This window comes from Drosophila subobscura, chromosome U (assembly GCF_008121235.1).
Source record: "Drosophila subobscura isolate 14011-0131.10 chromosome U, UCBerk_Dsub_1.0, whole genome shotgun sequence".
NCBI classification, from domain to species: domain Eukaryota; kingdom Metazoa; phylum Arthropoda; class Insecta; order Diptera; family Drosophilidae; genus Drosophila; species Drosophila subobscura.
The window spans coordinates 18,656,311-18,684,114 of NC_048534.1; the positions used below are offsets into that span (position 1 = coordinate 18,656,311).

The 27,804-nt window shown below is 46.3% G+C and overlaps 5 protein-coding genes across 13 annotated transcripts; 1 reads left to right on the plus strand and 4 right to left on the minus strand.

The window, feature by feature from the left end:
- Nucleotides 1-441: 441 nt before the first annotated feature.
- LOC117902777 (multiple epidermal growth factor-like domains protein 8) lies at nucleotides 442-10,944 on the minus strand. The gene is made up of 4 exons (XM_034814373.1): nucleotides 10,296-10,944; nucleotides 9,807-10,223; nucleotides 3,005-9,740; nucleotides 442-2,942 (listed from the first exon to the last, which is right to left on the minus strand). Exons 1-4 carry the CDS (start codon nucleotides 10,665-10,667, stop codon nucleotides 1,777-1,779), a joined length of 8,691 nt encoding a protein of 2,896 aa, XP_034670264.1. The 5' UTR covers nucleotides 10,668-10,944; the 3' UTR covers nucleotides 442-1,776.
- Nucleotides 10,945-11,406: 462 nt separating this feature from the next.
- LOC117902800 lies at nucleotides 11,407-13,954 on the minus strand. 2 transcript variants are annotated; one of them, XM_034814421.1, is made up of 5 exons: nucleotides 13,898-13,954; nucleotides 13,264-13,390; nucleotides 13,126-13,207; nucleotides 12,424-12,656; nucleotides 11,407-12,365 (listed from the first exon to the last, which is right to left on the minus strand). In XM_034814421.1, exons 4-5 carry the CDS (start codon nucleotides 12,584-12,586, stop codon nucleotides 11,521-11,523), a joined length of 1,008 nt encoding a protein of 335 aa, XP_034670312.1. In that variant the 5' UTR covers nucleotides 12,587-12,656; nucleotides 13,126-13,207; nucleotides 13,264-13,390; nucleotides 13,898-13,954; the 3' UTR covers nucleotides 11,407-11,520. The 2 variants fall into 2 exon arrangements, with proteins under 2 accessions (XP_034670312.1, XP_034670311.1); XM_034814420.1 differs by lacking the exons at nucleotides 13,126-13,207; nucleotides 13,898-13,954 and having other exon boundaries at nucleotides 13,264-13,645.
- A 576-nt stretch (nucleotides 13,955-14,530) lies between these two features.
- Nucleotides 14,531-15,934, plus strand: LOC117902819 (60S ribosomal protein L44). Its single transcript, XM_034814445.1, has 3 exons — nucleotides 14,531-14,600; nucleotides 14,831-15,004; nucleotides 15,694-15,934. The coding sequence occupies exons 1-3, from the start codon at nucleotides 14,598-14,600 to the stop codon at nucleotides 15,829-15,831; spliced, it is 315 nt and encodes a 104-aa protein (XP_034670336.1). The 5' UTR covers nucleotides 14,531-14,597; the 3' UTR covers nucleotides 15,832-15,934.
- Nucleotides 15,923-16,757, minus strand: LOC117902814 (WASH complex subunit 3). Its single transcript, XM_034814439.1, has 3 exons — nucleotides 16,638-16,757; nucleotides 16,141-16,583; nucleotides 15,923-16,067 (listed from the first exon to the last, which is right to left on the minus strand). Exons 1-3 carry the CDS (start codon nucleotides 16,680-16,682, stop codon nucleotides 16,028-16,030), a joined length of 528 nt encoding a protein of 175 aa, XP_034670330.1. The 5' UTR covers nucleotides 16,683-16,757; the 3' UTR covers nucleotides 15,923-16,027.
- A 1,648-nt stretch (nucleotides 16,758-18,405) lies between these two features.
- Nucleotides 18,406-27,481, minus strand: LOC117902790 (striatin-3). Of its 8 annotated transcripts, none has more exons than XM_034814403.1 (6): nucleotides 27,358-27,481; nucleotides 25,263-25,967; nucleotides 21,652-22,111; nucleotides 21,373-21,567; nucleotides 20,997-21,053; nucleotides 18,406-20,796 (listed from the first exon to the last, which is right to left on the minus strand). In XM_034814403.1, exons 2-6 carry the CDS (start codon nucleotides 25,659-25,661, stop codon nucleotides 19,685-19,687), a joined length of 2,223 nt encoding a protein of 740 aa, XP_034670294.1. In that variant the 5' UTR covers nucleotides 25,662-25,967; nucleotides 27,358-27,481; the 3' UTR covers nucleotides 18,406-19,684. The 8 variants fall into 8 exon arrangements, with proteins under 8 accessions (XP_034670294.1, XP_034670289.1, XP_034670293.1 ...); XM_034814398.1 differs by having other exon boundaries at nucleotides 21,373-21,594; XM_034814402.1 differs by having other exon boundaries at nucleotides 21,373-21,594; nucleotides 25,263-25,846; nucleotides 27,358-27,474.
- Between the last annotated feature and the right edge of the window lie 323 nt (nucleotides 27,482-27,804).

A 27,804-nucleotide genomic window follows, 5' to 3' on the forward strand; every position in this document is an offset into this window, starting at 1 on the left:
ATATGAACAAACGCTGATCCACATTAGGTAGAAGTATCAAATTACATTGATCAATAATAGGTTTGCAACTCACTTTATTATTAATTATTGGGTTTGTTCGTAACCTCCGAATAATTCGTACACATCACTTCCACTACCTTGTTTTTATGTATTATTTTTTATCATACGTATGTATCCTTTCTTTATTGCAAACACAAATTCAAAAAATAATGATTAAAAAAACAAAATTAATTTTAATATAAATACACATAAATATACATAGATACATATACATATATTGCAGAATGGGACGATTTTTGTTGTAAAATAATTTCTAAATGTACATCAGTTCTAAAAATTTTGCTAAAAAACAAAAAAAGGGGGGAATACCTAATGGAGGGAGAGAGTGGTTGTTTCTTCTTAAATTAAAGTGATATAGTGAGTGTTTTTGTTTTGTTTTGTTTTGTTACAACCTTTTGGTTACTGTTACTGAGATTTCATAGTGTAAAGAGCGCATTAGGAAAGATTCAGTTTGAAAATTTGTTCGTCTGCGATGTGATGTGATGCAAAAGATTATCCATCTCTTTGCGTAATTCCATGATTTGTTCGCATTTTGTGTGTGCCGTGTGTTGTGTGTAAACATAACAAGTGTGTGTGTTTGTGTGTGATTGGGTTACATAAATATAGTTGTGGCTTCTTCTTAAAATATAATAGGTACATAGGTGCGTGACGAGTGCGCATTTCCATAGAGAGAGAAAGGTAAAGAGCTAACTAACTAATTGAGCAAATTGCTTAGCTAAAAACCACCAACAGATAAGGAATTATTATAATACTTTATACAAAAAATACACTTAAATACTTAGGTAAAATCATAAATCATATGACAGACACTGCACTTAGGACATAAACAAACATTTAAATCGTTTCGTCTGCCTAATGCTATGACACATTCAGTAAACTATTAGTACAGTACAGCATATATAATACGTATATCATGATTTTCTTTCTTTTCGTATGGCTTTCTGGCTAACAAATTGACATGCACACACATATACATTTATAGATATATCAGATAGGTACAATATCAAATTCCATATTGCCTGGCGAGTTGTTTTCACTTGGTTTGCATTTCCGTTTTCCATTTTGTTATTTTTAACACTGGTTTAAATTCACAATTATTACCGTTTAAAATACACACATATATATGAGAGATTATGTTTAAAAATTCAAACAATACCAACACGTGAATACATTTTCCTTTTAAAATCAGTCGAAATAATTAATTTTGTTTTGTTCTGTGAATGTTTTTTTTTTGTAATTAGTCGAGACCCAATTTTGTTGCTTACTTTATCTAGTATTTATCCATTTTCCTGTATGTTTATCATTCAATGTATGTAGATATATTCGTATATTAATTTATAGATTAAGTTTTAGATTTTTGTGTGCATTTTTTCACAACTTTTATAGCAGCGAGTGGGTAGGCCAACACTTTCTACCATTTCACGGTATTTTGCACTATTCATGCACACGACATGTATGTTGTTTTTGCTTTTCCACTGCGCACTGCTGTTCTTTGTTCGTACATTTTGCATGTACCCGAGTATGTACATAGGAATATTCATTATTTTGCGTTATCTAAACGTTATGTACAATTATTTACCTAAGCTTGGCATATATCCAGATATACTTATCCTGCTGCAGACGGACACACACACAAATATTTCACTAGTTTCGTGGCTTATACAACTAAATATTTTTTGTTCATGCTAAACGAAGAGATTCCAAATTTCCAGCAGCCTATGCCGGATGGTGGGCCACATGGTGTGCCGCCCGCTGGGCACGCATAAATTGCCGTGCATTGAGTGGATATTGCCGCGAGTAGGTGATCAGCGTGGAGCCCAGAGCAATGCTCAGCGGTGCTCTGGATCGACCGGGTAGGCTGACAAAGACGGTGCCCACAGCGGCCTGATTATCGGCTGTGGGCTCAATGGCCACCATCATGATGTCCCTGGCATGGCGGTGGCGCGTGTGTAGCCTTGGCGGTATGGGATCACCCGTGGACGCCTGCTCCTGCAGCAGCAACGCTTGACGTGCCCGCTGGCGCATGGCACGCGTGGAGGTGGACGCACGCGGACTCTCCATGTCCAAGCTGTTGGAGGCCAAAAAGATCTGCGCAAATGGGCGCTTGGCCAGGTGCAGCATCTCGACGACATGCTGCCGCCTGGCGCGTCTCAGATCCGCCGTTTGCTTCACCTTCCACACAATCACACAGACGGCGAGGAAGAGGAAAAAGCACGAGAAGAACACGGAGAAGAACACAAACAGATCGATGTGCAGCTGATCCTGGCGAAAGACCACCGAACCATAGCTGGGCTCTGGCCCTGAGTTCGCGCGCAGCGCAATAAAGAAGCGCGTGGCACTCAGATTGTGTGCATGCTGTGGCAGTGTCAGGACCAAGCGATTTCTCAGCCCAAACAGCCGCAGCAGCGTGTTGCAATGATTGAGGGTGACATGTGTGCTGAGATCCTTGGCATGCTGATCCTTCACTATAAAGTTGTGTCCGCCGTGGCTCTTGCAGTCGTGCAGCTGCGGCACATAGTAGCTGTTCATGTTCATATTCAGTCCATTGCCGCCAGCATCCTTGTCGCCATAGATGCGTCGCTCGGGCGTAAAGAGCTTTTGGATGGTGACATTATCATGCCGGGGCAGGGCGACATTCAAGGGACGTTCCCGCTGCTGCTTGGGCCCCCAATTGTAGCGATTATCCAGCAATATCTCATGGTAGCCCGTTGTGTCGTTCGTTTCCACTATGAAAGAGTCGTCCTGCGGCGACATAAACACATCCAACTCACCTTGGGTCACATCGATAATGATGCGTATGTCGACGTTCATGAAGCGTGGCTGGATGACAAAGAACACCGTCTGGCCGGGCTTCAGGGCAGCGGGTTTTGACTTGCATTCCTCTGTGGAGAGAAAGGGAAATTCCATTAGGAAAAGGTTTTGGGGCACTCCCTGTTGGACTCACCTATTGGCTTGGCATCGAAGCACATGCGTGACTCGACTGTTATCTGCTTGTAGCACTGATGTCCATCGATGGGATTGCCGGCGTACGAGTCGCGACACTTGGAGCATTGCACACTCCAGCAGAGCTGAGCGGAATTCTTGCCACCACCCGCTGTGCAGGTGGCATCGCTTTCCGTGTTATTCGCACAATTGCACTTCTCGCCGGTGACTGGATCACAGATGCTGCCATGGCCATGGCACTGGCACGGGCGGCACTCCTTGTGCAGATCCTCGCTGCCACGAAAGTAGCCCGTTAGGCAGCTGTCGCAGCGATCGCCGGCCGTGTGATTGCCGCAACGCAGACAAGTGGCATTGTGCGCGGGTCCCTCGAGCAAGATGCGATCCAGATCGTTGCGCGACATGTTGAACACAGCCGGATCCGAGTCGTAGGCCACGCAGACGTCACTGTGGCCGTGGCAGTACTCCAGGCAGGGCTGGCAGGCCAGACCCTCGCGCGGATTGCCCACAAACAGCGGCTGGCACTTCTCGCAGCGTTCGCCCATCGTGTTGTTGTGGCACTTGAGGCAAATGTCCAGCAGGCTGCTCGACTCGCAGTTGGAATGGCCGTTGCACAGGCACTGAATGCTGCAATTGGCGCCCACATAGCCAAAGTCGCACTGGCACTCGTCCGGACTGACGCACTTGCCGCGCACACAGCCCTGCGTGCAGACGGGCAGGCAGGTGCCCTGCTCCTCGCGATAGCCCTGCGCACAGACGCACTTGTAGCCCAGCGGTGTGTCCAGATCGATGCACTGCTCCGACACAGCATGGCAGTTGTGGTGTCCGTTGGTGCACTCGTTCTCCGCCGGGCAGTGGATGTAGTGCCAGGAGACGACATCCGCATGGGTCAGATGCGAGTCATTGCGCCACGTTGAGTAGATGAGGTCGCAGGTGGAGCCCGATGGATGCTCCTGCTTGCTCTCCAGCGCACCCTCCGTGCAGATGCCATCACCGTTGCGGCCCTCGCGCGCACACCAGCCACAGTGGGCATGCTCCAGGCAGCTGGAGCATTGCTGGTACACGTGACACGGCTCCGGGCAGCGATCCAGCTCAGCAGATTCCAGCACCAGGCCGCACACACCGCCGGCGCAGAGCAGCGGCTGTGCGCTGGGCGACAGGCACTGGCCCAGCATCGTGGACCACTTGCAATCCTTTTGGTCCTGATCCGTGTTGCTCAGGCAACTGGTGCAGTTCTCATGGCTGTGGCAGGGCGGCGCACAGCGATCGATGACGCGATATTGATTCTTCTCCACCAGCTCCTTGGATATGCACTCGACGCTGCCCAGCTCGTTCCTGGCCCACTGGCACTGCGGCTGCAGCAGGCAGGACTCACAATTGAGCCAATAGCACTGGGGCAGCGGACACAGACCCAGCACGGCGACACTCTGGTCATTGCCACACCAGGCACTGCGCCAGCAATCGACGCCAGCGGGCACGCATCTGCCCTGAATGCCGCACTGATCGCACCACTGGCACACAGGCGTCGCCTCGTGATGCGTAGGCCAGGCAGCCAGACAGGCGCTGCAGCTGCCAAAGCTCGAGCAGTTGCGACTGGCCATCCAGGCATCCGTGCAGGCGGCACCATTGTTGACCACCAGCGTGCCGTTGTGATTGGCGCAGGGTGTGCGGCCCTGGCTGAAGCAGTGGCTGCTGAAGCTGTACGTGTTCTGCACCGTGCAGTAGCTGCAGCCCATGTAGTGGCGGCATAAGTACTTGCCGCTGCTCCACAGCTGGCAAATGTCATCGGGCAGCGCGATGCGCGTGACGTGGCTGTGCGTGGCGCTGCCATCCCAGCCGCCAATGACAAAGATGACGCCCGTGTCGGGATCTATGGCCATATCCTCCGCATAATTGGACGCAGGCACGCGTCCAATCAGCTCCACATCCTCGGTCAGTCGCACCCACTGATTGCAGGAGTAAACGTAAGCAATGAGCACATCTGTGGCATTGTAGGGTATCGTCCGGCCACCATAAACAATCATGTAGTGCTCCGTGCTCACCGCAGAATGGAAGTAGCGTGCTCTGGGCAGGTTCGTGGCCGGTGCATTGAGCTCCTTGAAGCTGGGCAGCTCTGTCCAGCTGAGTTTCTGTAGATCCAATGCATAGAGATTGCTCTGCGGCTGTGAGGCATAGCCGCCAAAGAGATAGAGACTCTGTGTCTCTGCGTGGTAGACCGCACTGTGGCCGTACAGCACCGGCATGCGTGCGCCCAGCGCCTCCAGCTTCTGCCAGCGTCCAGTGTCCAGACTGTACTCCCACAGCTCCAGCGGACGCGACTTGTTTAGGGTAAGACCGCCCACGAGCAGCAGCGATTCGTGCTCCTGATAGCGCACATGGGTCAGGGTGTGGCCGGCCAAACGTGGCGGCAGCTCGGCCGCTTCCAGCTCCTTTGTGTCCAACTCCACTTTGATTTGACTCCAGCGTTGATTCTGTATGGAAAACATCCAAAAGTCATCCAGCAGACGCGTGTTCACACCAATGCCGCCATAGATGTAGATGATCTGCCGCTTCACATAGATCTCGGAGGCATGAAAGTAGCGTCCCAGTGGCATGCTGTCCTCTGGTGTGGATGACTCCACGGTGACCTGCAGCCAAGTGCCATTCTTGATGTCAAATTGTCGGAAATCATTGAGTGGTCCATGATTGGGCGAGTAGCCGCCAAACATCCACAGGGAACCGCGACGATCGGCGTTCACCGAGTGCCCAAAACGTGGAATTGTCTTGCGCAAATGCTCCTGGCTCTCGCTCAGCAGCTGAGTGTTGAAGAGCTCCGTGAGCACCAGATGATGCGGCTGCACCAGCGTGGAGCAGTCTGCGCCCGCATAGTTGACATTGCTGCAAATGCAGCGTCCGTACTCCATGTCGCAGTAGCCCTGGCCACGCTTGGCATTGCAATTGCTGGGACACACCTCAATCTCGCAGCGAGCGCCCACATAGCCAGCGGGGCAGACGCAGCGCATCTGTGCGTCGCATATGTGCGGCGGCAGGCAGCTGCCAGCCACGCAATTCTTCACCGAATACAAAGCATTGAAGCCAAAGTGTCGATGATCGCCGGCCTGTTTGTAGTGCACCGTCACATGGCTGGAGCGTGCCTCGATGATGCGCGCCGAGCTGTACGGAGCACAGACGACAGCCAGCAGTTGATTCTGTTGCGTGGCGCCCGTGAGATCCGGCAGACTGTCGTAGATGTACACCGCATTCTCGTCACAGTCCATGGCCAGGCTTTGCCACTGAAATTCCAACTGCAGCAGTGACTTTTCGGCCTGCAGCGTCTTTGGTTGTAGAATCCAGAGGCACTCCTTCACCTCCAGACTGGCGCCCCAGGGTGAACGATAGGCCTGATACGAGCCAATGGCACTGCGACCAATATTCGAGAGTATTCCACGCGACTCGCACTGATAGTAGCACTGTCCGCCGTCCCGCGGATCGCCATAGTAGCCGGCTGCACACGCATCGCACTTGAGTCCCTGCGTGTTGTCCTTGCAGTAGCACTCGCCGTTGCTCACATTGCAAATGCCCAAATCCTGATTGCCATGCCCGTTGCACTCGCACGGATGACAGCCTTGCGGGGCGGTGGCATTGCCATGACTGCCCTGGCGACATCGCTCGCAGCGTTCGCCCTCGGTCCACGCCTGGCACTGGTCGCACTTGCCCAGCCGCTCGGCACACGTTGAGTGATTGTTGCAGCCGCAACTCAAGCCACAATCGCTGCCCGTCCAGCCCAAGTCACAGCGGCAGCTGTAGTCGGGCGGACCGGAGCAGAAACCATTCTGGCAGAGCTCAAAGCAGGTGCGCACACAGCTGAAACGACCATCGCCCACATAGCCCCTGCGGCAGTGACAATTGTAGCTGCCCTGGGTGTTGGTGCACTTGGCCTCCTTGTGGCAATCGTGCAGTCCCAGGCCGCACTCGTCCACATCCGGGCACTGGGCATAGGCCCACTCGGCATCATGATGCGAGGAGCTGTTGAGGGCCAGCGAGCAGTTGCCGGCGCTGTAGCTAAAGTCGCCATGCATACAAATGCCCTCGATGGGATTGTCGCGATCGAAGCACCAGCCACAGCTGAGTGTGCGCAGACAGGCGGAGCAATTGCGATGCTGTTCACAGGATTTGCACTGCTGTTGGATGGCTGGCGGCGATGGCTGCTGCTCTTCCTCTGTGGCTGCTGCTCCCGCTGCTGCTGCTACTTTCTCCTGTTGCCGTGGCACCACCTGATCCATCCACTCGCGACACATGCCAAACTGGTACTCACTGGTGTACACTGCAAAACTAAAGCACTGGGCACTCGCCTCGCACCACACACAACGCCCACGCTCGCCCAGACACTCCTGGCAGCCTTGACGCTCGCGGCAGGATCTCGGGCACTGCTCGATGGCGCGCACGCTGCTGTTGGACTTGCCAATGCGACCGCAACGTGCATCCTCTGTCCACCATTCGCACAGGCCACTGGCAGCGCACGCCTCACAGCTCACATAGTTGCTGCAGTTCGAACACTGTGCGGGTTTGCTTATAAGATACGACCAGTGGCTGACATCCGTGGGCTCCGTGCACACCGCCGACTCATTGACAGACCTCAAGTGGCACTTGGCGGTGAGCGGGCACCACGAGCAGGAGGCATCCGTGAGGCAGTGCAAACAATTCTCATACTTTGTGCAGTGTCCCGAGTAATAAGGCTCCAAATACTCAAAGGTAAACGCATTCAGCTGGCCGCCATGCAGATGTTGTAGCTCCATTTTGGTCTTTTGGTACGTGTTGTAGATGCTGTTCAAGCCGATGCGTCGCCGCGCCTGAAAGTCAATGAGGAATGGCATCTCTGTGGTGGGCAGCGGCACGTTGCTGCAGTACGATTGATTGGAGCTGTGCGCGGTGACATTCACCAGCTCATCGAGATTCAGGCCCAGTCCGAGTCTCAGCAGCGATGAGGAGTAGCTGCTGCACACCTGCATGGCCGAGTTGTTCCACTGCTGCTTGGGTCGCACGAACCCGACGAGTCGCGCCAGCATTTCGCCCTCCAGCTTCTGCTCAAAGTGGGTCGTGAAGGGCGGCGAGGAGAAGTCCACCATGGTGGCATTCACAATACCCACATAGTCGGGCATGGTATAGTTGATGGGATAATGATATTTGATGTAAGTCAGTCCCGGCCTGCGATCGTTGATGGTGCAGAGTGTGGGTGTGCGTATCTCCGTGCCTTGGTCGCCCCACCAGCCAGTGGATTCGCCGCAGATGCCGTAGTTATCGTCCCGATGATGGCACTTGGCGTTCTGCACACACCACGTGCACTCGTTGAGTCCCAGTTTGCTTGTCACCGAGAAGGCCTTGCCGCCGCCAGAGCCGGAGCCATGCACCAGGCAGGAGTGGCAATCGCCCAGCGATGGGCATATGCCCGGACATCGCGTTGTCTGCAGATTGGTTGTGCAATTGGCGCCGATGGTGCGCCCGTAGCAGCTGCTATCTGCCGAGCACCAGCCGCACTCTGGATTCGATAGGCAGGCCGTGTGCGAGGGATGCAAGCGGCAGGAGACCTCCGGATTGTACAGCACATTCTCCACTCGCAGCACCTGCGGCAGCTCGTAGGCAAACAGATCGGCATTCACATTCCCATGATAGCCGCCGACAATCAGCAGCGTATGATTGCGCCGCAATGCCGCCGCCTGGGCAAACACACCCTGCACCTTGGGGTACAAGCTGTCCTCGGCGGACACCACCTGATTGATCCAAATGTGGCAACTCAAATGGTACCAGTACATCTGATTATCGTAGCAGATTTCGTCCTTGTTGTGCCGATGCGTGTAGCCGCCAAAGACAATCATGTAGTTGCCCGATATGGTGGCCGTGTGGAAGGCCCTCTCTCTGGGTATATTCGTGTCGCGCAGCGCTGTGCGTGGATATAGTATTTCCGTCCAGTGTAGCTGATCCAGTTGAAAGGCAAATATGCGATCCGAGAGCTTGGAGAAGCGCGCCAGGCTGGTCATAATGCCACCAAACACAATCAGCGAATGTGTCGCCCTGTAGTAGACGGTCGAGTGAGCCGCCAGGCGTACGTCCAACGTTTTGCCACCTCTCGGCTTGACCAGCTGCCACTGTGAGTCCTCCGACAGGGGCAGAGCAATGCGGTAGATGCTCGAGGAGAACTCTCCCGTCTCTAGGCTGCCACCGAACAGATACAAATGATCCCGGGCCGTGTTCAGCGTGTGCCTGGCCACTGCTGGTGGCTTTAGATGCGACCTGATGGCCATTTGTTTCCACTTGCCGCCATTTTCCGTATTATTGTACTGCCAGAGATCGCTGTAGAAGCTGCCATTGGCATGTTTGCCACCAAAGATGACGAAGCCGCCCGGCACACGATCCGCTGCATGGCCATAGCGGCCGTGTGGCTTGTGATCGGTGACCTCCTCGAGAATATCCTCGAGATATTCGTTGAGTTCCTCATCGGTGGAATTGGCATTGACTATGGTGAGCGGCAGGGAGGATCGTGTGCGTCTCTGATGCAGATTCGATTCCGCCAGCGTGTACAGAATGTTCCGAAAGAAGCTCACATCGCTATTGAGGCCCCACAGCTTGGCCTCATCCTCGTTCTTGTGCTGCAGCACTGCCTTCAGCAGCGTGTGATCGATCTTTTGCGGATGATAAAAGTGCCGGCGACTCTGCAGGGCAATGCCCCACTCATCCTCCCACTGACTAGTGCTGAAGCGGTAGATCTGTGGACAGACAACATCTTTGATTAGTTGGCAGTCCAAGCGACTCTTTCTGGGTGTTTAGCTTACCTGCAGTGTGCTTATCACATTGTTTAGATCATAGCCACCAAATACGAAGAGAGCATCCTCCTCCTCGAGGTACACGGCGGTGTGTGCTGCACGCGGCGTCATGCCCTCGGCATCGGTGGCCAGCCAGCGCCAGCTGTTGCCATGCGGATCATCGCTGAGATCACACAAGCGGCCACTGTAGCCCGGTGAGCAGTGGCATATGCTCTTCTGGCACTTGCCGCGACCCTGGCTCTCGCCACACTTCTGCGGGCAGGCCTCGTCCTCGCAGTCGGGGCCCACCCACTCGCCGTGGCACACACACTGATGGCCAATACACTTGCCATGGTTGTGGCAGTTGTTCAAGCAATTTGATATGTAATATGAAGCGCGAAACCCATCCAGCACATAGTTGGTATCGCTGTACATCAGAATTAACATCTAAGGGTATGCAATGCGGTACGGTGGGGGGTAAGAAATAATAAATAAATATTTGTACAGTGATTGACTTACACTGCCACTGCGGGCCACCAGTCGCTGGGGCTGTGTACGACCACTGAAGCTGCCCAGCAGCGTGGAATTGAAGGAATCGCCGTCGTACACGTAAATGTAATCGTAGGAACACTCGGTGCCCATGCTGTGGAATGTCAATGTTATATACTGACTGTCGTTCTTGGCCTTGATCAGCCATTCGCAGTGCGAGTCCTGTGTGTAGTTGAAGCCGGAGGGGCCATCGCTGATCTCGCCGTAGGGTTCGGTGAATACTTTGCGACTTCGATCGCATGGCGCTGGCGGCGGTATGTGCAGTTGTTGGGATTGAAGCGGTGATCGCAACGTGATTATCCAGAATGTCAAGGTTGCCAATAGCGCGTACATTTTTTGCATTTTAATTGCTGCTTTCGCAGCAGCTCCACTTTTTTTTTTGTATGCAAATTTTCAACAGCAGCTCACGGCCAATGGGTACTATTTACATCCGGATTTTGCCAGCTTTGCTTTGGCCCAGCGTGGTCTTACATTGCATCGAACTAGGCGCCGGGTGGCCTAGGTCACTGGCGTGACCGAATTAAACAGTGAACAATTGTATTTTACTTGCAATTTTTATTTTTCGCTAAAAATTGGTTGAAAATATTCCGATTCGATTTATTTACAGTGCGACGGGGGGGAAAGTGGTCGGTGGTATTTAAATACCACTGTGTGACCGTATACAGCGAACGAAAAAATATCAACTACCAAACATTTTGGGTACTCTTTTGGTGCAAGTCTGTTGTCATGTGCCATGAGGCTGTAAGATGGCTGCTATAATATATATAATATATTCACTTTTCAAAATATCCTTCATTAGAGTTGCCCGCACTTTAGGTTACTAACGAACTCTCACCCGCTTACTGCCATTTCCGAGCGATTCGTTAAAGGAGGCCAGCAGCATGCAACAAGTACGAAGGAGCAGTGCAGTGCGCACTGCTGATGTGTGAGTGGTGAGATCATCACAAAATTGAACAGACTTAGTGGCCCACGGTGATCAGGGTAATGAGACGTAGATTCATGTCGTAGGTAGACCCGTAGAGACTCACTCAAAGAGAAACTAAAACATAATGATTTTATTGTTTATTTATGAAACCAAGGATTTTCAGAAGTATACATATTTATGAACTTATTTGGAAACAAATAAAAGTGTAATTTTCGTTTTACAGCTTACAATTCAAAATGATAAATGCATAGAATTTATGATGGCGCTCATTTAAACGTTGAAAGTACGGTGGAGCCATAGAGAGTTGTAACTTGCAGCATTTTTAAAGTCAGCCAATAGGCGTTCAGCTGAAATGCGGCATTCGTGAAACTCTCTACATTGCATATCATCAAAAATGTTATTTCCCTTAGATAAAAAGAAGTCCATGTGTCCAGAATTGAGATGATCTACCAAACAGGACCACATCTCCAGAAAAAGGGTGGCCAAATCGCTGTTCCAATCAACGCGTCCCAGTTGATGGAGCAAGACAGTTTTTAGCATGTAGCTTGATAGTTGGGGAAAATCATCAACGTGCGCGTCCCGCACACCCTTCATCAGGCGTAAAACATTATTGAAATTTTTCAAATCCTTTGTTGCTTCACGCTCGTAGTGTGGGGAACACACCATAAATGTGCGCTCGTCTCCGCTGGAGCCACGCTTGGTGTGCGGCACAGCTAGCCACAACATATCAGAACCCACTTCAGCAGAAATTGGTGGCAGGTCCAAGTCGAGCGGCAACTGATCCCAAGTAAACTGGAATGCTGGCACCAAATCGAACGATATGTCGATATTGCTTTGTATATATTTCAAGGTGTGGGTACGTCCATTCTCATTGGCTGTATATTGAAAATTATTATTATAACTCTTGAAACTTTGCAATTTACTGAGGAACCAATCATTAAGTCTCTTTCGATTTACGTAATTGTCGACTACGATCTCATGTTTGTAGATGCCTGCATATAAGAACACGAATCCCTTATCGTCTTTTCTTGGGGTGATTGGAAATGGCAATTTCAGCTTCAAATGCAAATCAAATTCATCACAAGTCTTCCACTTTGCCCTATCCAAGTAGGTTCCTGTAAGGAAAGCGGAATCAATCACTTGATTGTTTATTTATCAGGTCCAATAACTTACCTTTAACGCTAAGGCCATTAAAAGTTGCACCCCAAAATTTACTTAGCTCCTTAACTATCCAATTTTCTTTTTCGACAGCCATCGCATTGTACTCAGAATGTTTTCCATCGGAAATCATCAATTTTTCCAAAACACTCTGCAGTTTTTCTTGGTCAAGACTCATTATTAATTATTAATTAAATGTCGAAGAAAATAAGCACGAATAAAGTCGCAGCGACTGCTCGCATCAAGATCTGGAAATTGAAAGAAATATTGTGGAATGTCCCCTTTTGAAATTAATGTTATCTGCAGTTCGCGTTTCGGGCCTCTGTTAACTAACAGCCGGTATCGATGGTATCGATATTGTCAGTAAAATTACTCTTTAAAATAATATGGGAGTGCAGCTGAACAAATTAAATATATAATGGGAGTCGCTTCGTTGAAATTATATGTTATATGGCTAACCCGAAAGTACTTGGCCAAACATTATTACCCACTGTTAATATTAAATACAGTATCGATACCATGAATGCCAGCTGTTTGTTAACATATGTAAATATACCCGTGGGACAACATAAACACAAACAAAATATACCAATTGCAGCGGCATACATACATATGTATGTACATATGTATTTACATAAGAGCAGACAAACTCCACACAAATAAGAGAACATACAAACATAGATTTATATATATACATTTATGCATAAATATACAAACATGTATGAACGAGCCCCGTTACTCCGACGATCTCCAAAACTGCACACTCTGCAGCACGCGAATGTCAGCATGCCACGATCGCCTACACATGATGACCCGTTATGGTGGTCCAGCGTTCATATTTACATATGTACATACCATGGTACATACACAGGGAATATGTATGTATGCCGGAGACTTTGCTGATGCGTGCAAATTTTCTGTACACAATCCAGCGTTTGGATCCACTGCTCGCTCAAAAACTTGCACAATTCCAGGAAACCTTCTATTCAGTATATGTATTCCAACAGAATCCAAAAGAAATTTAAAGTGTGATTTTTAAGGAAAGTAATGTTTTATAATATAAGGAGAAGAAAGGAACGAAATTATTTCAAATAAAGGCGCGTATTTCTGTACTCAACGCTGAAATGAGTCGGAGAGCTTTAAATTATCCATATTTTTCTTAGAACGGGAGAGCGTTTGACAGAGAATTTCCCCGACCGTTTAGGCACAGGAGAGAATTTCCATGACCATCAAATGTAAAATACAAATACAAATTTGTAAAATATAAGGTCACAAGGTATACAATCCAATAAAAAGGAGTATTTATAATATGCCAAATTGATTCTTCAATCGGATTCAATTATTGCTTCAGTGTTAAAAGTCTTTGCAAGCTAGTTCCATCAAATAGAACATCACATTCTATTTCTAGTGTTCGTTCGGCAAACAACTCTTTTTTGAGTTCAAAATTTTCAGTAACTTTTTTATAATATTCAACACAAAACTGAAGTACCTGGTCAATGCGGACTAATCTCTGCGACCAACTAATTTCGCAGTAGCGATTAAATATCAAAAAAAAAAAAAAAATAGAACATCAACATCGAGGAATTTGATTTAAGATTACGGTATATTTTCAAAAATGAGATGATATTTTTTTGAGGATCCGACGGTATACTTGATCCATAATTCCGCGGTCACACTGATCCTTTAGGGCTGGGTGAAAAATCGACGGCGCCATCAATACTATCGATGGTTGAAAAATTTGCCGATCGTCGATTGTTTCGGTTCACCTTCGATAGTATCGAAATTCATGATTGTTCATTCGAGCAAATAGACAAATATGGAGAATGGTAAGCAAATTAAGAACATGTTGCTTTTAAGTGGGTGATTTTGTATTGACACATACATGCAAGTGTCCTGAATAGTTCGTTTGTGTGTATGAGAATCTTGAATGGACCGTCAAAAACTTAGTATATAAATGGTGGATTTTATATGTTGTCAATTTCATTTAAATGACTGTTAGGAGCATCGACAACAGTTGCAGCTATTACATTTTGAATTGAGTTTTAGAAGGTAAACAAACATAGTAATTTTAAAAAAATTCTAGAGCTGGACGATATCATAAATATTTGTATTCTCTAAAATATCGATATATTGATATTTAGGTATGTTTTTGACATCCCTAATTCCTTCTTTTGGATTTTCGTGTCAAGATGGTATGTGTGTTAATTTTGCCTTTTAAAAATCGTGAAACATCCGCGTTAATTATTGCTGAAAACATGTAGAAGTATTGAAAACTAACAAAGTGCAATGCTTATTGCTCTTTGGTGGCAATATTGTGTATAATGTTGTGCGTTGAGTGCGTTCTATTTAAATTCGAAATATTGTATTTGGTTTACTTGCATTGCCGGAAATCTAATATGTTTCTTGTGTCCTCCTCCACTAGGTGAATGTACCAAAACAACGCCGCACTTTCTGCAAAAAGTGCAAGGTCCACAAGCTGCACAAGGTGACGCAGTACAAGAAGTCCAAGGAGCGTAAGGGTGCTCAGGGCCGAAGGCGTTACGACAGGAAACAGCAAGGTTTCGGTGGCCAGACCAAGCCCATCTTCAGGAAGAAGGTGAGAGCCGCCCCGCTAAAAGAAAAATTGAAATTCGTTTGCACTTCCAGTAGACCTAAATCGCTGCGCTCATGGAGCAATCGGCTTTTTGGTGGGACATATGGTGCCAAAGCAAAATGTGGCGGCTGCACCGAGTGCGGCCTTAAAGGCAGCGTTATGTCGTCCTTCATATGACCATAACCGCCCCACCTGCAGCTCCAAACAAGCTTAATTAGCTGCAACTAAAACTTTTCCATTTACGTTTCGTTCGCACTTCCAGTAGACCTAAATCGCTGCGCTCATGGAGCATTTGGCTTTTTGGTGGGACATAATGGTGCCAAAGCAAAATGTGGCGGCTGCACCGAGTGCGGCCTTAAAGGCAGCGTTATGTCGTCCTTCATATGACCATAACCGCCCCACCTGCAGCTCCAAACAAGCTTAATTAGCTGCAACTAAAACTTTTCCATTTACGTTTCGTTCGCACTTCCAGTAGACCTAAATCGCTGCGCTCATGGAGCATTTGGCTTTTGGTGGGACATAATGGTGCCAAAGCAAAATGTGGCGGCTGCACCGAGTGCGGCCTTAAAGGCAGCGTTATGTCGTCCTTCATATGACCATAACCGCCCCACCTGCAGCTCCAAACAAGCCTAATTAGTTGCAACTAAAACCTTTCCATTCACTAACGAGTTTTTATTTATTCTCACTTGCAGGCTAAGACCACCAAGAAGATTGTGCTGCGTATGGAATGCACTGAGTGCAAGTACCGCAAGCAGACTCCTCTGAAGCGTTGCAAGCACTTCGAGCTGGGAGGTGACAAGAAGCGCAAGGGACAGATGATCCAGTTCTAGACAGCCACCACCCACAACGTTCTTTTATATCGAAGTGTTTAAAGATGTTTTCTGCACCGCGCTTATGTAGCGGCAAATAAAACAAATTTAATTGTAGACGTAAGCTTTAGAAACAAATTTTTAATTTACAAATGTAGCAATAATTGCTATATCACAATAAGACCAGCCTGTGCTGCTGGTCCAAAAGTTGTCGCGTCTACTCACGGACTCCATCTTCCAGCATTCGATCAGGTGTACTGCAATAGATTGAAAACAATTGGGCTGGGATCAATATGTGCCGCCAAGGCATATTCTACTATTCATACGCACTCCAATAGCTGTGAATCCAAGCCCTCGGAATTCATTTTCTGCTTGACGGCCGGTGCCGGCACTCCAACATGCAGCATTTTGAAAAACTTTCTATAGCGAACATCCTCACAGGCACGCACACCCACCGGCTGCGGCTCTTGCTCAGCTTCAGGCTCATGCTCAGGTGGTTCGTCAGCTACGGGCGCTGGGGCTGCATCAATCTCGGTAGTGACTGGCAGGGGGTTCGCTGGACTGCCTGTGTCGACATCCGTTTCATTGTCAGTGGGTATGGATGCCAGCTTGGCTTCCAAAATGATCAAAGAAGCCTCCGTCTTTTGTAATTGACGCTCCATTTCCACAAACTTAGTTTCACAGCCCAAAGCAAACTCATTGAGGTAAGTGCAGGTGCTGATAAGGAAATGGTTGACAAACGCCAGTATGCGCTTTTGGTTAAGAGGCGGTATCTGCAATAAATCAAGGGTAGGAAGGGTGCCAGCTGTCCGAATATGTCCTGTTACCTGCGTTTTATCCACGTCGCCTGTAATTGTTGCATTTGCATCCATTTTTAAAGAAATTTCTATTTTTTATTAACTGGAGATGGCAAATCTACCGCTGAAATTATCGATAGTTGTACTCGATGGTTGAAATATTTAACTACAAATTAATTAATTTTGATAAATGATTTAACACTGTTTAAATGAATTTGCAGGGGGAAATAAAAATCCATCTGGGCAGCACTATCGTGGGGTGTTGGGTGTTGAAAACAATGCGGGCTTAAATATTTATAATCAATTGGTTTTAAATATTTTATTTATTCGCTTTATTATATTATATCTTAACATGAAATGGGTGAATCTGTTTATGGTATTTCATTGATTATTATGTACGTTTGTTGTTCGGCTTATTATAAAAGTATTTTTATGTTTATATTCCATTCCGTTCACTTTGTATTATTTGTTTTTGTTTTGTTTTTAACTTTATATGTCTGTATAAACTTATGTGCTGGGATTATTTTATTCCTTTTGGGACCTGCAAATCTACAATGAACTCTTTTATTACGACTTAGTTAGGTTTAATGCTAATCATCATTTTCTCCTCCTCGGTATTTTCCCCCACTTCATCGGCTTCTTAATCATTATTCGGAATTCTTAATTTCTTTTGTTACAACTTTCTTGCGTCTCTGTCATGCAAAAGAATTACAATATGTGGTTGGACATAATTATAGTAGAGTATCGCCCGTTCCCTTATCTGTAGAACGAAACGCATGCGTGTTGCTGGTGTTTTTTTTTTCTTTTTTGTCTTTTCACGGCAGTGGATTTGTAAACGGTTGTTTGAAATAAAATAGATATTTGTATATATATTTTTTGTTGCACAAAAAACGAAAATTGCAAATCAAATAATTGCTGCCAGCAGCGAAGTCTCTCTTTCAAAAAATGAATAGTCAAAAACATAGTCTTGGGTGTACGAATACGAATACGAATACGAATAATTTGGTGTTTTTGGTTTGTCGGTTCTATCAATTTTGGGGGTTTTGTTTCTGAAATATTGGACGTTGCAAACGAGAGCCAGCTGGTTCTACAACGTTCCTATGAATGATCTTTTGGCATGGATAGTGAATATCAAAAGGCAAGTGCACAAGTCGGCACCACACGGCTTTCATTTTGTAAAACTTTATTTTAAAATAAAAATACATGGTAATAAAAAAATCAAAAATTTACAATTAAAATTAGAAATCAATAGGTTTATGTATGTATATGTAAATGTATATAACTGTGTGTGGGTGTGGGTGTGGGTGTCATATTCATCATCAATAATCGATTCGTATCTTCATACCTTTGGATCGTTCTCTGGATAACCTATCCAAGTGGTTTGCTGATACGAGGGTGTATTTGTTGTGGGGACGAAGGCGGGGTTTTTTTCTTGTAGCAACTAAGGTGTAAAATTAGAATACATCAACTAAAGTAGTAGAGGATTTTGCTTGGTAACCAACGCGTTTTCGAATATCAACTTGTATTTTATGGGCATGTGTGTGTGTGTTGTGTGATGGAGTGATGTGAAAGGCTTCGCATGATAATAAATTGTAATACTAAAACTAATATTGAGTTGCTCGGCTTTCACGTACATGTCACACATCATATCATATCATTATCATATTCATCATCTCTGCATTCAAACGTAGAGTGGCTCTTGATTAAAATTACGAGTACGGTACGCATCGGTTCCATCGATAAGCGATTTCTAATTTATATTTCAACTACGAAATCCATTGGATCAGGCGACACGATGTTTCTTTTGTTTGTTTTTACTTTAATACTAGGCATAAATTAAATAAATAGCTTAGCGTACACAGTTTATAGCTTGCCTGCAATTATCATTTATATATCATCATCATCATCATATTTTTCCCCATACTCAATCAAGCACATTGCATACCATCGTTTAATGACAAACAGAAATCATATAGAATATATAAGCAGTTTTTCTTTTTTTGTTTTTCTTTGCACTTAGTAATTAATAAAGTTTTGTATGGTTTTTCCTTTTTTTTTTGCGTGGCTTTTGAAATAAATATCCGCCTAGACTTATCCCACATCTCTCGGTTGTCCCTCTAATTAATGTTCATTTACAAATTTCTTTCGCTCTTTCGCTAAGGTATTACGGGTGTTATATGGTTTGGGGAAGGATGATTATTTTAATACTAAAAAAATTTGATCGTCTACATGTTTTTGCGTTTTGTTTTTGTCCACTCTACAGGTGTGAGTGTTACACAGGGCGGCGGCACTTGCACAGCGAGCGTGCGTGCCTCTATTTATTTAAGAAATGCTCAGCCAACTCAATCAATCCACTATCAAATCAAAAAAGTAAATGTACAGAAAGTTGAAGTGTGCAGGCTTCTCTCTCTCAATTCACAGCTCTCAAACAATCGCTGTGCAAGTGCCCACCAATTATACAACTAAAACTAAAACCCTAAAAAAGGAAATCAATATTGAAGTGTTGTTTACCTCAAACAAGATCAAGTTCCTTTTTGGCATTTACATACGACTATTATCTATAATGCATCATTTGTTGTGTCTGTGTGTATGTGTGTGTTATTAACAAATACATAATGTTTAGTGTCTATGGGGGGAGGAGGAGGATTATATCTATGCCAATTTGTTTGCATTGCTTTAGAATTAGTATTACTTTCCTAGATTACACACAATTTCATGGTCGTACTTGACTTTTGCTTTGCTCTTTTGCTACTTTCTGAAATGCCATTTATTATATTGAATTTTGTTGTTTTTTTTTCGTTATTTTGTGTTGTTTGTTGTTGTTATTAATAGCAATTTTTCGTTTTTGTTAGTTAATGTATATAATGCATAATTTGTTGTTTTGTTGTTGGTTGTTCTTTTCGTGTGATATAATTAGATTTAAATGTATAAGGTATATATATATATATAATGTGTATGTATAATTATTTAACTCGAACTCGTAATCGCTTTGCTTGTGGAGCTGCTTTCTGGCTGTGGATTCTGGATTCTGCATTCTATGGGGGCGGGCACGGGCACGGGCTCTCGGGTGGGGTCTCTTAGACAAACACCTTGGCCAGTCCATCGGCCCCGGCACTGGCTATATACGGCTTGGTGGCATGGAATGCCACATCGAATATACTCTCATCAAACTTCTTGCGATGCGCCGTTATCTCCTGCACGCACGTCTTATTGTCCAGATTCCACAGCCGTATCGAGCAATCATGCGAGCCGGACAACAAGTACAGACCATGTGCATCCACGGCCAGCGATGTGACCGGCTCCAGATGCGCCACCATTGAGTGCACCAGAGTGCCGGATGTGTTGTCCCAGAAGCGAATGTGACGATCCTCGTGCGCCGTAATTGTGATGGGCAGTGTGGGATGGGAGACCACCTTGTTGATGAATTTCCCCGTGTTGCCCGACATCTCCTGTGCCGCCTCCAGCTTGATCACCTGCTTGCCCGTCTCCGTGTCGTAGATGATGCAATGCGCACTGTTGTAAGCCACCACAATGTGATCCACCTCATTTCGCACAAAGTCCACGGACGAGGGCACACCCTCCGACTCGGCAGCCGTGTAGGTACGCAGCATTGGATCCTTGTTGAAGGGTGACCACAACTTGACAGTGCCATCGGCCGAGCACGATACAATATTATTCTGCATTGTCGTTAGCCCCCAGACGGCGTCCGTGTGACCCTCGAGGGTGCCCGAATGCACATTCGGATCGTAGCAGTCGTAGGGATCGATATTGGGCGATGGCAGCTGCCAGCACTCGATGTTGCCATCGAGGCCGCCCGAATAGCATGTCTCGCCGCTGGTTGACATGCCCAGGCAGAGGACAGGGCCCGTATGGGCGCGGAACGTGTACAATGGCTCCACATCGAGACTAGCTGACTTTTTGGCTTGCACCGTCTTCTGTAGGTTCCACAGCTTGAGCGTGTGATCCTCGGAGGCGGTGATCAGCACTGGCTCCTCCGGATGGAAAATGAGCGAACGAACACCATCAAAATGGGAACGTAGCGTATACTTGGCATTCCAGGTCTTGCGGTAACCAGCACCGCCGGCACTGCCGCCAGTGCCATCCTTGGCATTCGAATCGTACGCTCCATCCGATTCATTATTCACCGTCAGTTGGGCCAACTCACCCAGTCCCAATGAGCCGTCAACTTCTGTGAATAAAATATGCATATTAATATGGGGAAAATTATAGCACGAGTCTCTGAGTCTCTGTGTTGTTGTGGCAACCATCGAAAAGTATACCAAATGGGCAATCAATCGATTTCTGTTCTCATTTGGTTAACTTTTCGATGGTTTACACTTGGCAAGAAGCGCAAGATGAATGTCGGCTGTTTGTTTTGTTGAAAAGCACCTTCGTTTATAAGATTCATATCGTTCAAGAGCTGCTCTCCCACCTCGGTCTCAAGATCTACGTGAGCGTAGAAGAATGGAGCGTCAGCCAAAGGAAACAGAAGCAGAAAACAAAAACAAATACAAATATGACAATAATGCAGCCAGACTAAGCTAGAAGACTTGATTGATGTTGATTGATTGCTACTAACAACGAGGAAGGTAACACACAGTGGAAGGAGTTGTGGAATCTCTAGGGGTTTTGTTTTTGTGGGGGCAAACACTAGACAACTATTTTTTTACGAGGATACGAGGCGGTGACCCATGCAGCGGAATTAGGGCGTCGGAACTGGGTGGCTTCTAGCAGTCTGTTTGCTTCGTGGTGGATCAAATCGTACCTTCAGTCAGCATATCCTTGCCAGATTTGGCCCGCTTGGCCAGCTTTACGTCCGTGTCATCGCTGTCGGTGGCCACCATTTCCAGATCATCGGATATCTCATCATCGTCGGACATCTCTGTAGGGCCAAGGAACTCAAAGTTCGCCATTACCGCCGCCTCGGTGTCAATGATGATGCCATCGGACGCTTGTTGAACTTGTTTTTTAGCGGGAGTATGACGGCCTAATGTGAGCAAATTATTCAAATCTTCAACAGGGGGTAAATGCACAATTCGCCTACCTTCCGTGTCCGAGGCCCGCTTGTTGCTCTCGTTGCCATTGATGTTCGGACTGAGATTCTCGCCGCCGGTGCCAAGACCGCCGCTACTGCCATCGTGCTCCGCATTGTTGTTCAGCCCCAGGATCGAGCGTACTCTGTTCGAGCGCACATCGATGATGTTGTCTGTGTAGCCAATCTCGGCCAAATATTGGCGCAACATTTGCCGGCCCTGCCGCCACGTGGTGTTCGACACAGAGCTGTAGGGCACTTCGGAATCGGTGGCCACGTCGCCGGTCAGCCCAGAATCCTCATTTGTCGGCTTAAACTCGTTCAGCTGCGGCGGATCGGTGCCGTACTTTAATCGATAGAATTTAGCCCGCTCCTGGCGCAGGGCATACTCCAGCATCTTGATGCGCCTCGTCAGATCCGATTTGAGACTTTCCAAACATTTGCGCTCTCCCAAAAGCATTGCAATTCGTGCCTAAAACGAATGTAATAGAGAGATTTGATTAGCGGTTAGTCATCGAAAATTGCCAAAAGGGGGGAACAATAAAAATTACCAATAAATTTCCCACATTTTATATGTACACTTTGGATGAAATCATACAAAAATAAATGTTTTAAAGAAAATGTAATTAATTTAGAGCTCCTTTGGCTTTCCCATATGGTTTCTGCCTGTCCCCCTTTTATTTTTTCTGCAGTTTCTCTACGATTGCGTCGTCTCTCGTTGCAATCCAATTGCGTTTGCGTTTCGCTGTTGTTGTTGTTGGTTGCGGCGCATAATTGACGCTCCGCTGCGTCAAGCCAACGAAAAACAATTAAATTCAATTAATTGTTAAAAAATTGTGTATAAACAACAACAATAGACAACTGGCATAATTAATTGATGTTGTGGGTAAGTGGGTAAGAGAGATATAGGAGAGGGGGTATCTCAGCCGTAGAGCAAGAGCGAGTAAGCCACTGCCTGTTGGGGTTCAATTAAGCGAAATGCGTAAAAGCTGCAATCCTCTATCCCTCTTTACCTCTCTATCCATCATTCCGTAGCTCTCCCTCCCATCTTGTGTTCATTCAGCAAGAATGTGCAGTTATGACTGCGCAATTTGCTGTACATTTTTTGAGACAGCAGACTGAAGGCGAGCAGCGGGGGCAGGGCTGCACCTGACATAGTTGCAACCCCACTCCCTGCTGTGCGTAAAGCAGAGAAACTTTTGCTTTTGCTGCGCTTTCTGTTAGTCACAGCGACGCCCCCTTAAAACACACACACACACACCCAAAAGTAAGAAGAGGCAATACGGGAGAACGCTGTTCAATGAGTTGGGGAAAGGAGGAGCATTGCCAGAACTAACAACAGTAACGGTTTCGTTTCTAACTGCTAATGGTAACAGCAAAAGTGTGTGTGCGTAGATGAGAGAAGAGAAGACTATGCTGTTGTCGTATGCCTTATACATATACCCTTCCATTTCAGAGGCGTACTTCGATTATTTGGGTGCAGAGAATAAATACATTTCCAGATAAAGAACATGACATACACTTGATTATCGGGTGAGCTAATCTGTTTTGGCTACACGCAGTTTATAATTAATATCAATGGAATGTATATATAATATATGCAAGTCCCCTAGGAAGTGTATTAAACGAATCGGATACCGTTGCATCAGCCTATTTTTCTTTCTTGTTGCTTGGTTCCGCTGTTAATGGAAACATGTTATGCATTTAAATTAACGCTCAATGGCATTTCGTTTGGCTCTCTTTGAGTTTTGCTAATTAAAACCAACCAGCAGATGAAATGAAGATTATTTTATGCAGTAGAATAGGGCGGCAGGCAACTTAGTGCCACAAAAGGGGCAGGGCAGACGGGCACGACAACGCCACCTCGCAAATCGTTCGCTAACATGCAACTGGCTTTTGTTTGCTATTTACAATTAGAAATTATGGAATTCCATGACAAAAGCGCATTTGGTAACGTATTTACCTAGAAGGCTCTAGTCTCAATTGTTACGTTAATAAACTTTTGAGACGCTTCTGTGCAAAGTATTTTTGCTAGGATATTTAATTGCATAGCGCGTGTGGGTGGCGCTTAACAGTGGGCTCTCCCATAAGCATTTCCTATTTAGTTAGCGTACATCTTCCGCTAATCCCTAAAAATCATAGCATCCAATTTTCCTAGTTCCCCAAATCAAATGAATAAAATGAGTATTATGATAAATTCAAGCTCTCTCATCTTTAAATGACATAGCCACACCGCACACACACACACACAAAAAAACAAGGAAAATTGTAAAATAATTGAAAATATATTAACAGCTGCTGGCGGCGCCATTTCTTTTATGAGTGTTTTGTGTTTGCTTGTCAGAAGTGTTTATTGAATACGGGGAGCAGTTATAAAATATGTTAATTGACTGACAGCCCCAGTCGGAAGCACATGTATTGGGCGTATGTACAGATATACATACATACATGTGTACAAGGACGCTAGCCCCATCATTGCACTAGACACTGACACACAAATGTGATGCAAAGATTTTTGCCGGCCGCCGCATGGACAGAAATAGATGCAAAAGAACGCGACAACAAATGCAAAAAAAAAATAACAGAAACTACAACGAAACCAACTAAAATGGCGTCCGCCCATTTGAAAGGTGGGTGAATGTGAATGTGAATGTCGCTTAACCAGCGGCGGTCAGTGTGGTTGTTGTGGCTGTCTAGTTGCCCACTCGAACTTCTTTTCCTTCGTTTTGGGCAAAACAAACAAAAAACACCAAACAAGGCGAACAGGTTCATATGTACATTTTTAGCGACAAATATGCCTTGTTGTAACTTGTTTCAGATCCCAGAGAAGATGCAAATCCCAGTGTGAAAGCGGGAGAGGAGAGCGGGGAGAGATTTGAATCATGTTGCATTCAGAGCTTGACGGAAAATACAGCATCGCATCCGCAGGGCAGGTTGCAGCGTGTGTGATCGATATCGATAACACACACGCGTCTAGCTGGTTGACAGGTGAAAGCGAAAAGGCGTGTGGGCGGCGGGGACATTGACAGTGATTGTTCATCTCTCTCACTCTCCCTAAGGAAATGCTACGCTTGTCAAGAAATTACAGGAATAACTCCTGCAAGAGAAATGGATGGAAATTTGCGAAGACACAGATTTCATCTGCCTGATCCCTCCTCTCTATTATATCCACTGAGCTCTCAGGATTCCCGTTGTGTCGGTGTATGTGCAATTTTTTCTCTTCTTCAGAGCCAGAACCTGCCACTGTCTGTGCGAATTCTCTTTGTGTCTGGGGTTTTGCTTGCACCATGTGTCTGTCGTTTCGTGTCGCGTCGCGACTTGCAAATTGGGGGTTAAAGGTTTTTCGGGAATCGATAAGGCCCTGACGGGCTGCCATGCCCTGCCTGCCTGTCCCTTGGCAGATGATGTTCTAAAGGAAACAGAGCATAAACTCGATTACGGCAATTGCCCAGCTCGATTCGCATGCATGCGGATGCTCCCCATCCTCCCCTCTCTCCATGGTATGTTCATGCATTAGCGCCTCGATTCGAGAAAATCATTGAAATGGAAAGTGAGGCAACGTAATGTTATGCCCAAAAGGACGACTCCTCCTGCTCTGCTTCGTTTGAGAATGACTCACTCACCTGCAGTTCGGCCCTGTCCACATCCCACTGTGAGCGCTCCAGCTCGAAGCGCGACCACTCGTGCTGTATGAAATGCAAGATGCCTGGTATTGTGTATTGGGGCGTGGTGGCCTGCTGATTATTTGGTCCACCGCCGCCTGACATGCCGTTGCCGCCATCGTCGTTCATGTTGTTGCCACTGCCCATGCCGGTGACCAAGCCGCCAACATTCGCGTTCTGTCCACCAGAGTTGAGGCCACTGATGCTTAGACCTCCGCCACCGCCACCCAAGCTGTTGGAGAGGACGCCGCCAATTGATGAATTGGCACCAACGCCGCCGACACCGCCGAGAACGCCGGCACCCGCACCGCCAACCGGCTTATTGTTGATGCCAGCGGTGGCTCCCGAATTGGTTCCCATTTGTTGACCTAACACTGTGTTGTTGTCGCTTCCTGGTTGATTCCTCCTTGTTTTCTCTGGCTGCTGCTCGTCGTCTTCTTCTTCTTCTTCGCTTGCCAGCTGTTCGCGCCGTTTTCCGCTCTCTCTCTCTCTCTCGCTCTCCACTGGTGGGGTTTGCTCTCAATTTCTTCGTTGACGTTTTATTGCTTTTTGATTGAAATTGAAATTCTTGAAATTATTTTTGTAGCTACAACTTTTTATATTTTTTTTTGTATTTAGCTGCTGCTGCTGCTCTGATGTTGCTTAGCCTTGTTAGTGTTGTTGGTCCTGGAGAAAAGCAAAGTCCTTATATGAGACAAATGAGGTCATTGAATTTTCCACAAAAGCAAAAGGGAGCTGGAGAGAGCAGGAGTGGGGGTGGGGGCAACAGCAACGGCAACGGCCGCTCACATAAGGACACTATTGTGGCTACCATTCTCTCTTGCTCTCTCGCACTCACACTCGATTATATTCTCCCTATGTATTACACTCTCTCACACCGAAACCGCCCCCGCCCTTGCCCCGCGCGACTAACCATTCACTATGAATTCACTCGTCTCTCTCGCTCTCCCTCTCTCTCTCACTGTTTTACGATACAACAACGTCACACGCGACCCGTACTCCAGTGATGTCCATACTTTGGTTTCCGAAAATGGATAAAATCTAATGTCATCTGATGTTTTGCAACATTTTACATTTTTTTAGAGGAAGAGTCATTTAGATTTAACTAAACGCACTATCTTTTCATAAAGAACGCTACATTAGAAGAAAAACTAGAATTTTTGGATAACAGCACTGGCACTACACTCTCACACACATGTACACACACCAGTCAGTCACCCATTCGCTTAGAAATTTGAATGGCAAAGAGATTACAAGATGCACACACGCACACTAACGGAAACGAACGGGCAAATAGAGTTTGATTCTCTGGTTTAATATTAAGTACTGATGTGGGATTCCGAAGCTCGTTCAATTATTTCATTTGCAATGGCTTATCATCTCCGGCCTTTACTGGCACACACACTTTCGACTCGACGCACCGTACGACCGATTTTCGACGTTTACTTCACAATTTTGTTTACTATTTACAGATTTTTCCTAGGAAACGTTGTTGCTACCTTTTTGTTGCCCCGTAAAATCAAATCGAACGACTCGAGACGTAGAGAAGAGTGAAAATTATAAATGGGAGACGCAAAGCAGACGACAGACTTTTCTGATTATGGGGAGCGCTGGCGGTACATATGTACGCCGCTTTGTGCTTTACGTTCTGGCTTGCAGCTCATCTCATGCTTTTCTTCACGTTTGCGCCCATTTAAAATTGTGCACTAATATAATTAAATCACGAAACGAAACGAAATGTTGTGCAGCAGCAGCGGCGCACACACAAAAAGTCGATTCAGCCGTTCGGACCGCACATAAGAATGTTTGGCCTGGAACTCTGAAATAACAGAGTTTCGGTGTAACAATATTTATCTCGCTTGCACTCGCGCACCTGCAGCCCCGTCCGCCTTTTTATATGGCCATCTCCCTCTACGAGTCTATATACAAAGAAAAACACACACACGCACGAACGCACGCATACGCAGGCCAAAGCCGAAGTATTTTCACTTTGTTAAATTACGGCAATTGCGTTTCAGACACTTTGGAGCTTGTCGCAAGGATACGCTTTGCTTACTTTGCACTTTAATGCACCGTTTGGCTGAAAAATTGCAATTTTTCGCTTGATTTTCATTGGTGTTTTCTGTTTTCACGCGTAATTCTTGTCTGCAGTGTGACCGGATTTATCGTCTGACCCTCAACGATATACGGTAATATACCAGCAAGATATTGTAAATATACCGAATCCTAAATAATTTTCCTTGATTTGGATATTTTTATTTAAAAGAATAGCTTAGCACTAAAACTTTGATTGTATCCGATTGACGAATTAATTGTGTGACAACCTTATTTGTTAGTAAATTTAAAAGAAAGTTCATCATTGGGGAAGTATATTTTCAAACAACCTTGCCTATGTCACAAATCATGTATTTTTAAATAATTATCTTAGTATTTTTGACCATATTCTCAGTTACAGTATTTTTAAAGACAAGACGCGTTATGCGTCACCCTCTTTGTAGAAATC